Below are 14,149 nucleotides of genomic sequence, written 5' to 3' on the forward strand. Positions count from 1 at the left end.
GTTTATATAATATGTAAATGTATATTTAACAAATTAATTAAAGTGTTGGCAGTTTGTTTTGTTTTAAATAATATGTCAAAGAGTTAAAAACAAGACATCAAGATGTAAAAGAAAAGATTCTCAACTTCTAGGGCAGAAATAAGCTCTCCCTGAAATTGTATGCTAAGTTTTATAAAGGTGGACAGAGAGTCTCCTAGACAGAAACAAGGCCTGTTATTGACAGTGCCCTTTTAAGTCTTTCAGTGGAATTTATAGATGAGTTAATGCAAGTACATATGGTTCTTACTTAGCCTTACGTAAGTGCAAGGAAAAGCTAGGATCCCTTTTAACGATTGAAAGGTTGAATGAATAGTTTATATCACATTAAAAGGTAAGTGGGAGGTAGGAGTGCTTATCTGTAAGTGTACTGAGGTACTGCCTTTATGTTCTTTTCTGGAGAGAGAAAATCTATGACTTTCACCACATTTAAACAGCATACTTGATCCTCATGGTAAGGAACCATTTTTTTTTTTTTTTTCCGAAACCGTTATTACAAAGGAAAAAACTGGCTTTGGTCTTGTTGCTTTTTTAAAAAGGGGGGGGGGATCCTCATATCCTTTCAGCAGAAGTTAGAATTCAGGGGGATACGTTTAATACAGAGTTTTTAAGATGTGTTATCAGTTGATAACATAATGACTTTCTGATTTGGGGCCTAAGTATTGGTATATTAGATTTGGATGTTAAATTTGGATTGTATATTTTGCTGTTATTTGCATCAAGTGAATTCTGACTCCTAGCAACTCTGTATGCAAATTAGAACTCTGCTCCATAAAGTTTTCCTTGGCATATTTTTTTGAAAGTACATTGTCAGTCCTTTCTTCTGAGGAGTTAATCTTTAGTGCATTGTAGAGTTTCCCTTTTTTCTTGATAGGCCTAATAGCCTTTAACTTTGTGAATTTTGCATTGTATAAATATATATTGAGGACCAGTTTGGAAGATATCCTGTCACGTTATCTGAAATTGTGGAAGAAAGTAGCGTGCAATTTTAAAGCTCTGATGATTAAAGCTAAGAATAAAAATACGCCATGGTATTTAATCTTTTTCAGTCCATTTCTACAGTGCATTTCTATAAAAGTAATTTACATGAATAGGTGGACTTTTGGGATTCGTGGTTTCATAATTTTATTGCTTCGATTAAGAGTTAAGTTGTGGTGCTGGTGGAGAGCGTTGAATATACCATGGACTTCCAAGAGAACAAACAGGTCTGTCCAGGAGTGAGTTAAACCAGGTTGCTTCTGGGAGATAAGGATTGTGAAGTGCCGTCTCACATACTTTTGACATATTGTCAGGAGGAGCAAGTCTTTGGAAGGGTAGAGGGTCAGCACAGAAGAGGAAGACTGTGGATGAAATAGATTGACCCAGTTAATGCAGTGATGGGGTTAGATTTGTCAGAGATGGTGAGGTTGGCTAAGGATAGGGCAGGATTCAGAGCCATTGTTCGTAGGATTGCCGAGTCCAGTAGTGACTCAAGTCACTATTAGGTACTAAGGTATCTGTTGTCACATAATTTTATTACCTGGACTAAGGAGCTCTGGTAGCCTTAATGGTAAGGAATTGCACTGTCAGCCCAAAGGCGCATGGCGAACCACCAGATATTCTGCAGGAGAAAGGCAATCTGCAATTTACAGCCTCAGAAAACCCATAGGAAAGTCAACTGTGAGTCAGTTCCAGCTGGGTGGTACACATCAACAAAGAGACACTCGCTCGCACTCTCAACTTTCTGGTGCAGCAGTGGTCCCAAATTTTTTTTTATGAAATACAGATTTAAAGAAAAAAGTGTTATAAATTATGTAGCTTGCATTACCAGTCTTTGTATACTTGTTTATGAACTATACATATGAAATACTATTACTGGAATACACAATAAAGAAGGAAATAAATAATTTTAAGTAGAAGCTTTAATGTTTCTCCGCTAGTGGAGGAGGCCACTTACCTTCCTGCATCACCACTAGGTGGCAGTGGTACCGTGACTACATCATGCTGTGGTCATGCAGCTAGCTGCTTTATTTCAGGGCATTAATAAGTTATCAATGTGCCAGACCTCAAATTGGAGCTTTTGGAAGACACTTTCAAATCTTCTAAAAAATTAAAATAAAAAAATCTCTGTGCCTTAATAGAAATTAGACCATTAGACAGGCAGTGGCCAGGACTCACTTTTAAAATTTTCATTTTTTAAAGCAAATATTTAAATGTTAGAACACCATTCCAATGATGTTTCCTAACTCCTTCAAATCCCAAAGTAAATAACTGTTGTCAACAGAAGTAATGTAGAACCTTATTCTTCAGAATGTGTGATAGATAAATCTTACTAAATTCTCAGAGTTGTTCTAAGTATGATTTATGAAATGATCAACTGCTGGACTACAAACTGAAGGAACTGATAAATTGGTAAGGAAATAGTAGATAGCATTTGTAAATTTACAGTTCTCAGTCACCTTGGGGTTTGACTTTGTGTAAAGGGTAAGCTAATGAAAAGAAAGCGCAAACTAGGAGCTAAGATGCCGGAGTTCATCTTGGCCTGTCCCTAGTTGTGTGACTTCAGGCGGATCACCTCACTCTGCAAGTCCTTCATTTTTTAATCTGTAAAAAATAAAAAGTTTCGAAAAGAAATTTTTTGTCTAGTACTAATTTTCAAAACATCTCTATAATCTGGATTTTCCCAAATCTATTTAGCAACTCTTTTAACAAAGACTTAGGAAATTCACCTCTACTAACCCTAGCGCGGTGATCCTAGAGCTTCATAAATTGCTTGACAAATGTGTAGATGTACTCTCCATGGCTGATTTTGGAGTAGAGAAATGAGCGGAAACTATACATATAAATAAAAATGGTTTTGATTGTTTTCTTCTGAAAACTATTATGGTTTACGCATGTACGCGTGAGTGTGTGTGTATGTAAGAATGTGGTTGCTCTCATACAGGTGCTGTAAGAACATCTGTTTCCAAAACTATGAGATATCCTCTCACCCCAGTCAGAATAGCAAAATTTAACAGAACAGCAAACAGCAAATGCTAGCGAGGTTGTGGAGAAACTGGAACCCTTATTCACTGTTGGTGGGAGTGTAAAATGGTGCAACCCCTGTGGAAGGCTGTATGGCGCTTTCTCAAAAAGTTGCAAATAGAGATACCATTTAACCCAGCAATTCCACTCCTGGGAATATACCCTGAAGAAACCATAACCATGTAGTAATCCTACTTCAAAAATAAATTATTTTTGTTAAGTGTGGCTGTCCCAAATTTTATCCATTTCTTCATACTATTTTGGCTTTATTTTCAGGTCCTAACCTACCCATGGCAACGGTCGATATAAAAAATCCAGAAATCACAACAAATAGATTTTATGGCCCACAACTCAACAACATCTCCCACATCAAAGAAAAGAAGAAGGGGAAAGCTAAGAAGAAAAGATTAACTAAGGCAGATATAGGGACGCCCAGCAATTTCCAGTAAGACAGTCCTTCTGTTCCCTTTGTTTTGATTTGCTGCTCTTGATTCCTAACAAAAATTTAAAATGTTTACCTTTCTTTTTGAAAGGACCCTTCTATTCATAGCTTATATACTGTTGGAGCTATACATGTTAGTATAATTTTTTAAAGCATTATCTTTATAAATATTCTATGTATCTTAGTTTATTAATTTTTCACTTCCCAATAAATAGTTATTTCTAGCCTTTTCCCTCCTCTAGTATCATGTGGAAATTAAATAAAGGCATCACTCTTGATATTTATACATTTTTCAATCATTTTCTTAAGCTTGCTTAATTTGCTCACGGGAAGATTTTTTACCCTTCAGTGTAATGCATGTAATCTCTTTATTTTTTTTTTTAAGACTCTCTTTTTACTCACAGTTATGGGACTTATTAGGGAAACAGGGTGAGAGGAAAAGGATGTCAAGTAGTCAAAGTCCAGGTTTAAAATACAGCTGTCCCAAAACAGGTTAAGAGCAAGAAACAATCCTTCATTTAGTTCAGACAGCTTCTCAGTAAACAGCAAGATAGTCTCTCACCTGTCAAGCATCTTCTTAGTTAACAGCAAGATACCTCTGGGGCAGGAATCTTGGGCTCCAAAGGACGTGCGTGGGTTTTTCTGCTGCTTTTTTCCTGGTTTGCACCTCCAAAGAGTTCTGGCCCTTGCTGCAGTAGGCTATGCCTTGCCACAGTCTCTATAGTCTCAGTAGCTCTCTCGCTCTCTTTAAGTTGATCTCACAGTAGTTTACAATGTTGAAAAAGTTGATCAGTTGCAAACCAAGTGTCTGTAGTTGAGGTAGTAATGCATGTATTATTATGCTAGGCTAACAGAGAAGCGTTTATTTCCTTCTCAAATTGTAAAAATGTTAAGAATCATTTACTAGTAGAGCTGACCCTAGCATCTTATCCTCTTCCTTGGTTTCCCTGTCTACTTCTCCTCCCCACCAAAAACATGGCTACATCTGTGAGAACTGAGTACAAGCAAAAAAATTCAAAGAATGAGTTGGATTTCTGATGTACTGTTCTTAATGCCCTATAAACACTTGATTCTTTTTTTTTGTTTTTCTGTCATCTACTCCAGGCATATTGGACATGTTGGTTGGGATCCCAATACTGGCTTTGATGTAAGTACCTTTTCAAGTCATGAGTATGATTTTTCTAAATATTGTTATGTCATGTCTTTAGATTTTTGTTTGATGGACTCATTTTTGTGAGTTCTAATGCTTATTTGAATAAACTGTGTCTCAGTCTTGAAGGCAGTGAAGTTTATGTGTAAATGCCATTTAGGCTTGTCAGCCATTACTAACTTTACAAAGATACAACTTTGTAATCTTCAATTTTATATAATACTTAAATAAAAGTTGTTTTGAAGCCAAAGAAATTATTTTTAGTAAATGATAACTTTATAGACATAGCCAAAAAACTTGGAGGGTAGGTACTAGCATAATATTGTGATGATCCAGTTGTTGAGTTAATCTAGATTCTTTTAGTTTCTAGTTCTTTTAGCAATTTCATAATTTATTAATTTAGAGCACTATGAAAGGTAAAATTTTTGACAAAATAAATGTATTTAAACGTTTTCTTGTTTTGTTACCTAAGTTATATGTGTTTCACATTTGGTGAACAGTCAGTTTGGATAAATTATTTTGAAGAGAAACGTTATTTGTGATTATTAGTCCTTCTGTTAAAATTGTAAATCCAGAAACATATATCGAGTGCCTATTTGTACTGTGAAGGTACAGAGTACTTGGGAATACAGGAGTCCTTATTATTAAGTGGATTTTCTTTTTTGTGTTTTATATTTCTACCCAGATCTTAATACTTCTTTTTGTGTATCATCATGGCAGAAGTAACCCATGGCTGACCTTCCAGTAGGTTTTCAGAGGCACTGAATCACACGGACAGAATTGTCCATTTGTATCCTGTAGAGCAGCTGGTAGATTTGAACCAGGTGCCTTTGGGTTGGCAGCACAGCTCCTTACCACTATATCACCAGCACAGTTGTAAAAGGAGCAGCTGTTATGTGAAGGTCACTGAGTCAGACTTCTCCTGGCTTCATAAAGGGAAACTGTCCCATCAATAATATCAATAGCACCAAAATAGCTAAAAGGTCAGACATGCCATCCCCTCATGCTCCTACACCTTTTGCTATCAAATATTAGGTCCAGTGTTTGTTGCAAGACTCAAAATTTTACTAACTTAATTTACTAAGAGTTGTAGAATTTGTTAGGGAAATAGGTTGGGGCTGGTGGCAGGGGGAGGCAAAGAATGTCTCACAGTGCAAGTCCAGTCTTAGTCCAGCAGTCCTAAACCAGACAGAATTCCTCAGTTAGTGAAACATAGCCTTTTAGTCAACCAGTGAAAGTCTAAGTTGAGTTGAGCAGCACAAATGCATGAAGCCTCTGTTTTCCTCAATTATCCAGCAAACTTTATCTCAGAGTATTTACAAGTCACCTTTTCCTTCAACCATCCAGTAAGCAAATCCTTTAACTGCAGCCTTTATCCCCAGAGTTCCTCTAGTTACACCTTGCCACAGTCTCGTCACATTCCACCACCATCTTTCACAGTGTTTTCATAGCCCCTCCTCCACCATCTCTCATAGTGTGGAAAGTGTTCTCTTAAACTGGTCCCACAGCTGTTGATGATTTTCAAGACCTTGTGTCTGTGGTTGAAGTTAACTGGAGACCATGCCCCCAATGGGTGCTAACATAATGGCTAGAAAACATAATTTTCAAGGGTCTGACAGCCCAACAGTAAAATAGAGGAGCACTGGAAGTGCTTGATTCTTGAAGGAGCTAGAGAAAGTCTATAAGATGCAGAGGAAAATAAAAGATGAGGTAAAATACTAAGTCTGCTTGTTCTTTCTTGTTGGTTTTGTTTGCTTTTTAATATGATTATGTTACATTTTATTTTGCTCATGTTTTAAAAATTGTCATGGATATTTTATGTTACAGTTGAATAATTTAGATCCAGAATTGAAGAATCTTTTTGATATGTGTGGAATCTCAGAAGCCCAGCTTAAAGACCGAGAAACATCCAAAGTTATATATGACTTCATTGAGAAAACGGGAGGTGTTGAAGCTGTTAAAAATGAACTACGAAGGCAAGGTAAGTTTTAGTTTTGTTTAGGCATGCTGATCTTTTTTTTTTTTGTTTTATATCTTTTGTAGTAACCATTTATCGGCTGCTTATTTAAATGAAATTGTAAGCAGGATGCTTGAATGTGTGGATAACTAATTTGGTCCAGTTTATTTTTGTAAAACTAAAACTTGACAATTTTGTGTATTATTAAAAGTTCTGTATTGACTTGTTAAAAATTCATTTAAAATCTTCAGTTTTAGAATTTTAAAAAATATATTTCCTAATTAATTTACTTACTGTTTTTGTTATTTACCTTCAAGTCACCAACTCAAAGCTGGTTTTCATAGGCTGTAAATTGCACAGATGATTGGACCCTCTCCCACAGAGAAGCTGGTGGATTTCGAACCTTGTCCTTTTGAGTTCCCAGCTACACCTTACCACTAATCCACCAGAGCTCCCTAATGAACCACCATCAAGTAGTTTTCTTTGTAAGTCAGCAATCTTAATGTAAATATAATCACTCTCATCAGTGTCATCAGGAGCCCGGATGGCACAGTGGTCAGAACCCTCAGCCACTAACCCAAAGGTGAACAGTGCAGATCCATCAGCGGCTCTATGAGAGGGACCAGTCTGCTTCCAAAAAGATTGACAACCACGGGAAACCTATGAGGCAGTTCTGCTCTGTCCTGTAGGGTCACTGTGGGCTGGGATTGACCCAGAGGGATGGGCTGGGGTTTTGGGTTAATAAGTATTGTAAAATCCCTGCTGTCATGGTAGCTAAGCTGTCACCCGCTCCTCTGAGCTAAAAAGATGTGGCCATTTACATGGGCAGTAAGTTTTTAATTAATATTGAAAATACTTTGAGAAGAGAAATAATATAAATCTATTATTTTTTTAAATACTTTATTTTTAAGATAGTATAACATTTGTTTTGGTGCCGGAAAGCTATGGAATAATCATCTCTTTCCCACTTTATCCTAATTTGGAATTACTCTTCCTACTTTCTAGTTTTTACTTAGTCATAATGAAAACAGAGCTGAGCAGAAACTCCAGCCAATCTAAGTAGATTTCAGATTTTCATTTTCCTTTATCTTTTTTAATTGCTTAGTGAGTTTGTTGTTTGGGTTGTTGTTTTGTTCTTTTAAGGTAAAACAGTAAAGATGGACTTGTTGGAAAGTTATATCCTCAAAGGACAGACTTCCCTTCTTAAAAAGAAATATAGAGGCCTTTAAAAAAAAGCTTAGTATTTAACTAATATTTTGATTCATATTTGCAATAAGTATGATTAAGCCAACATCAATCTCTATTCAGGTCCTTTGGATGAAATGATAGATTTTGGTTCTATCTCCAGAAACCTTGTATACAGCCTCATATGAAAACAGATAAATAAAAATAAGGTCACAACTGCTATTGTGGAACTACAGTACTAGTTTCACTGACACTGTGCTAATTTCTCCTGCTTTATGACAAAATTGCATTTCCAATTTCTGTGGGCTTTTGTTAAGCACCTTGGCCATAGCACCATTGTTCTTTATAAATCCTCCCAGAGTCAGTCACCGTGGTTGAGGTACAGACTGTGGCGGGTCTTGAGGATTCTCTGTTCTTTGACTCTCCTTTCTCACTGCTAACACCACCTTGCATCCCCAAATAAAGCTTAATAGCTGACTTCTCTGAGCTGTCTAGATTCAGGAGTTTAAAACTATTTTGGGCATATTGCACCAGGCATACTGCTTCCTCTCACCTGAGTGTAAGTTGGGTGTAACTGAATGTTGGTTAGATTAACTTGATTGGACTGTTATTTATGCTTTTGTGTTACAGATTAAAACATCACATTATGCAAGACCTTAATTGAATTACCTAAATTGAAAATGCACAGATATTTTAAGAAATAAAGTGCTCTTCAAGCACCTAACTCTTAAGATACCAAAGAATGCTTTTAGGGACTACAGGCATTTTTTTGTTTGTTTTTCTTTTCCCCACAGACTAACTAAGAACAAATTAATGATTTATTAGAGAAGTGTTTTCTAGGTTAAGAATACATAAATTCATATGCAGAAGTATGAATTAGAGAGTTTGTGAAGAAAAATATGCTTTGTGAAATCTACTGAATTGAATTTCCTGAAATTGAGTTTACAGAATTATTTAATCAGATTTATTAAAAGTAGTCGTTGTGATTTCCAGCATATATTTTTCTTTGCTTGAAAGTGAAGTTCCTTAACGCCTAACAATCTATTCTGTAGGCCCGCCACAGTGGAGTGGTATGTATGTGGAATGTTATTTGACTCGAGTGCTTTAAATTATGCATGTTTTGGTGTGTTGGTTTTCAAAGGAATTAGAGTTCATGTAGCTTGACTCCAGATCTAACATCTAGTAAGGTTTTTGCCCTCTTCTCACACTCTTGGTCATCTAGCTAGATGCTCAATTTGCGTCAGCTCAGATGGATCTATGTTTAGGTAATTTTGTTGAAGATCTACGGATCTTTATAAAACACTTCATGCTGATAGCACCATTATTTTTATTACTATTTAGTGAACTGTCTTATAGCTTGCCTTGTTTTATGACTGCCCTTGACGTCACGGAGCATCACAGAAAGAGCGTTGTTGTTTTTTTTTAACAAATTGAAGATTTGTGACTAACTCTGCATTGTATAGTTCCACCATTTTTCCAACGAAAGTGTGCATTTTACAGTATTCTAAGCTTTCTCATAATGCTATTGCATATGTAATTTGTTCTACCATTGAGTAGTGACCAACTCATAGCTGACCCTTGGTGGACTCTCAGAGGCAGTGAATCGGCTTGAGCAGAGATCGCCTGTCTTTCTCCCTTGGAGCTGCTAGTGGAGTCAAACCTTGTACATAAAGTAAAAGTATAATTGAATTTTTAAATTTACCTCTTCTTCAGAGGATATAACATTTTGCAAATTCTATAAAACTGTATGTCCTTTAAATAGAAGTTACATTATTTCATGATCACTGCTTATACTTCTTAAAACTATTGAGAGATACCTACCAGTTACTTGTTCTGTTAGTATTGATCAGAACCAGTCAAATAATGACATATTTCCGAAAAGACATCAGCTTTTTTTGGTAGAGTGGACCCAGACAAGCATATTTCTTGTCAGTTTTCACGCTTTCTTTTTAACTAAACTTTAATAGAGCAGTTTTTTATTTGCTTTAATTTTTGCTGATTTTTTTTTTTTAAGTAAGTCTTACTGTTGTCTTTCTGATTCTAGAATGTGTGATGACTTCCATAGCTTGAACATCTGTCTGCAGGCTCCTCTCTGACTGTGTTGTGCTAGCGTGTGGTGTCTGCGTAGTGAAAGTCACTGCGCATGGAGACCTACCTCCATGCCATCTATTCCCCCTTCTCTCATGGCCCTTCTTTCCCCTGTCAATTTATGATAGTGCAGTTTGGGAACACGTTCCTGTTTAGACATCATGTAACTATAGAAATTAAAGTTGGTATTTATTGGAGTGGATATTTTGACTACAAGTTGAGAAAAAGTTCGATCTACTGAGGAAATATGTTATATACCAAGATTGTGTCAAAAGTCTTTAGTGAAACTATGAGGAAAAAACCTTTACTGTATTTTCATTTTACAAATTACAGGCTCACAATTATAATTCAGAACATAATGCAGGAAACTAGTGTAGGGTATGAGGTCACGTAGTTGGGAAAAACAGTAAGGAAAATCTGTGTCGTTCACATTTACAGCATGCTGTTTGCTTAAAAATGTGCTAATACTTGTGTAATTAAATTGAGGGATTTTTTTATCCCTATCTATAATAATCAAACCATCAAAGTTCAAATCTAGAAGTTTCCTGCTTTGGATACAGTGAGAAAACTGAGAGACCTTTGACAGCAGCTCCAAGACTCCAGTACCCCTTGAGCCTAAGGCTTAGAAGAGCTGCATTTAGTGGCGGTCTCTGTATCTGCATGGGGCGAACTCCAGCTCGGCGCTGTGTGCTCCTTTCTGTGGGCTGGGTTAGTTCCCGTGTGATAGTAGTCCTGCCGTTTCCAATGTTTATCCTTAATGGTAAAGTTTTATAGTCTCATTCTCATAGATTGTCCGAAATGAAGTCCAAAGGTCCCATTTTATACCCTGTGAATGAGAGTGCTTTCCTTCCTTTGTGTTAGTCCATTTTTTAGCATCTAAACCTGATATTACGTAAGCTATATTCTTTTATTTGCTCAAGTTGGGTAGAAATAGCCATCAAATTGCTGGTTTTAAATCCAGAGCAAGGAAGCCATAGAACAAGATACGATGGTTTGAATCCACCAGCTGCTCCATGGAGAGATGGGCAGTTAGCTCCTGCGTGATTGAGACAGTCTCTGAAAACTAGATTATTGTTGTTGTTTACCGGCAGGTCAGAACCGACCCATAGCTGACCCTCCAGCGGGTTTTCAGAGGCAGTTAATCACATGGGAGGAGACTGCCCATCCTTCTCCCACATAATACTTCGAACAGCGAGCCTTCAGGATTGCAGCCCAGCTTCTTGCCACTAGGCCACCAGAGCTTCCTAAAGACTAGGTGGAGGGTCAGAAAGTATGCATGTGTTCTGACTTCACAGCACTATCTTTGACATTGAGCCACTCTCTCCTGTTAGCCACTACTGATACTGCTGGCCACCATTCACAGATACAGTGCATTACCCTCTCTCACACATTGCCATGAAGTCACTTGATTGTAGCTGACCCTCTGGTGGGTTTTCAGAGGCTAGAATTCTCACTGAAGGAGATAACACTTCTTCCTGCTAAGGAGCAGCTGGTGGATTTGAAGCACTTGCCTTGGAGTTTGGCAGCACAACTCCTTACACATGACCTACAAAACCCACAACTTAGTTGGGAGGAGAACACAAGTATTTTCCACCTGTAGAGAGTGGTCAAAAAATGGTAAGAGCACACCCTGTCAAAGGTGGAAAACTTAGAGAATTGGGCGGGAGGGGAGCCCTGCTGTCATAGATTTCAGCTGTATAAAATAAGTACAGATTTCAACTAGGTGACAGAGGTTATATTTTCAAAGAAAGAGCACTGTATGTGAATGTTGATGTGAATAAATTCTAATGGACTAGCTTGCTTCATTAATGATTTTATTCCAAAAGTGAATTTATTATGAAGAATTACAAAGAAAATTTAAACTATTTGCAAATAAAATTATAAAATATCGTGATGCTTAGATATGTCCATAATATCAAGTGCGGAAGGGAAGGCCTTTTTGCTTGCTTGTATTTTTTTGGTTCTTGTGCATGTAACATAAATTGTGTTTTCAGTTTGATGCCTGTAAGAGGACAGCTTGCATTGTTTCTCTCTCTTTTTCAGCACCTCCACCTCCACCACCATCGAGGGGGGGGCCGCCCCCGCCACCACCCCCTCCACACAGCTCAGGGCCCCCTCCTCCTCCTGCTCGGGGGCGAGGGGCCCCTCCACCGCCACCTTCAAGAGCCCCCACCACAGCACCGCCGCCACCACCTCCTTCCAGGCCCGGTGTGGGCGTCCCCCCACCACCACCTAATCGGATGTACCCTCCTCCACCTCCAGCCCTTCCCTCCTCCGCACCTTCAGGGCCACCCCCACCACCTCCACCTCTGTCCTTGTCAGGAGGGACGGGAACAGGGGTGCCGCCCCCACCGCCTCCGCCGCCACCTCCACCTGGGCCACCACCTCCCCCTGGCCTCCCCTCCGAAGGCGACCATCAAGGTCCACCTCCTGCAGGAAGCAAAGCAGCTCTTTTAGATCAAATTCGAGAGGGCGCCCAGCTGAAAAAAGTAGAACAGAACAGTCGGCCAGTGTCCTGCTCCGGAAGGGATGCGCTTTTAGACCAGATACGACAGGGTATCCAACTGAAATCCGTAAGTAAATCATCCACACAGGGGACCTTTAAAATCAATCATTCGTATTCCATCTTGGCAAGCTGGGTTTTTTTCCTTCAATATTTTTCTTAGCTCTTTATTTTTCAGCCCTACCTTTTAAAAATAGGTCAAGTGCACAGATTTTAAGTTCCCTTTTGGTAAGTAGCTATGCCTTTGTAACCGCAGTGCTCTGTCCCATGTACTTTGAAAGCAGCTATGGACAACAGCTAAAACTAATGGGCATCATTGTGTTGTTATGAAACGGTTTCAAATTGTTTTGCTTTCAGGTTGTAGAAAGGCCGAGGGCAGTGTGTGTTTGGACCTTGGACAAGTCTAGTCTGAAAGCCCACAGTCTCTTCATTCTCAGTGGAACGTTCTACAGGGCTTGAGACAGATTGGATGGTACCTGTATCTATAAAGTGACTAGGGATAAAAGAAGGAAAATCCAATTGAAAATTATTTTAAAACTTACAAAACTCAAGTAATCTTTTCAAAAGAAAAGATTGTGAGGAGTGTTTGACTGTGAGGAGTGATAGAAAATGGCTAATTTAATAAAAAGAGTTAAACTTTAGAATCACTCAAATCCAGGTCACTGCCATCAAATCAGTCTCTGTGGGATGTGACTGTGCACCTTTCTCACTTGGAGAGGCGGGTAGATTTGAACTTTTGGAGACACAGAGGCTTTTGGTTCACAGCTCAGAATGTTACAGACTGCAGATATACATGCAGCTTCTGCTCTTTAAATCTTATCTGGTGTTCAGAATGATGCTTAACTGGCCCAGCAACAGTATCTCTGCCTGCTTACTGCGCGAAGTCAGACCTCAGAAGGGGTTTCTTAGGAGTCGTGAACAGTGGTGAGGAGGCAGGTTACTGTGAGAAGGAGCACAGCCCAGGTGGCTAGCAGGCCCTCATGTCTTTGTATTTTCAGCTGACTTCAGCAGCTGTGCTGCTGCTTGTGTTCCTCTCATTCCCGTCTCTCCCACATCTGACTTCCCTTTTTCTCCTCACCCTTTTCTAGTCCCTCTCCACAGCCAGTTTTTCTTTCTTTCTCTCATGGACCTACAAGATGTTTTGTTAGTCTTAATACATAAAGTTGTATCCTCTTTTCTTCAAGTGATGACTTACATTTCCTGTTTACCCTCCCCAGCCCAGGTCCCTCCACAGATGAAAGCAAGTGAACAAAAAAATCCTGTAATCTGTTCTCTGTAAATTCTTTTTTCTTTCTTCTTTATTATTTTTGTGTAAGTGTACCGTCAAATTAGATTTGACGGGTGCAGGAAGAGATGGTCCCTCCTTTCCTGGCAGAGCATCTGGTGGATTATAAATTCTCTTTAAGAGGGGAAACATATTTTCCATTCTGGAATAGAGAAGTAAACAATTTTTATCTAAAATAATAATTTTCCTTTTGACTCTTCCAAGAGTTTTGTCATAGAAGACATGGCCATCAGTTATAGTTGGCATATTATATATCTGATCTAAAGTCCTACGGTTTATTTATTTTAAAATAAGTACTCAGCGGTTGATATTTCTGTTTCTTTGGATTTTATGTATAAATCACCAGTTTGTTCTGTGATAATATGTCTGCCATAAACCCACTGTGTTACTTTAAAGAGTGAGTAGCATTTGAGCCAGAGCCTGTGGTGATGAAGGCAGAAGTTCAAGCTGCTTTGAAGGAAATAGCAAAAAATAAGGCCCCCGGAATAGATGGTATACCA

General features: G+C 38.4%; 1 protein-coding gene across 1 annotated transcript in view; it reads left to right on the forward strand.

Annotated features, from left to right (window-relative positions):
• WASL (Wiskott-Aldrich syndrome-like) overlaps nucleotides 1–14,149 on the forward strand; it is a 70,874-nt gene that overhangs the window by 50,359 nt on the left and 6,366 nt on the right. Inside the window, exons 6-9 of the mRNA XM_006896083.1 lie at nucleotides 3,316–3,484; nucleotides 4,586–4,628; nucleotides 6,459–6,612; nucleotides 11,905–12,434. Of these exons, the coding sequence (XP_006896145.1) occupies nucleotides 3,316–3,484; nucleotides 4,586–4,628; nucleotides 6,459–6,612; nucleotides 11,905–12,434 (896 nt within the window). The remainder of the gene's footprint in view (nucleotides 1–3,315; nucleotides 3,485–4,585; nucleotides 4,629–6,458; nucleotides 6,613–11,904; nucleotides 12,435–14,149) is intronic.

This window comes from Elephantulus edwardii, unplaced genomic scaffold, assembly GCF_000299155.1.
Source record: "Elephantulus edwardii isolate Elephantulus edwardi_28Jun2011 unplaced genomic scaffold, EleEdw1.0 scaffold00181, whole genome shotgun sequence".
Classification (NCBI taxonomy): domain Eukaryota; kingdom Metazoa; phylum Chordata; class Mammalia; order Macroscelidea; family Macroscelididae; genus Elephantulus; species Elephantulus edwardii.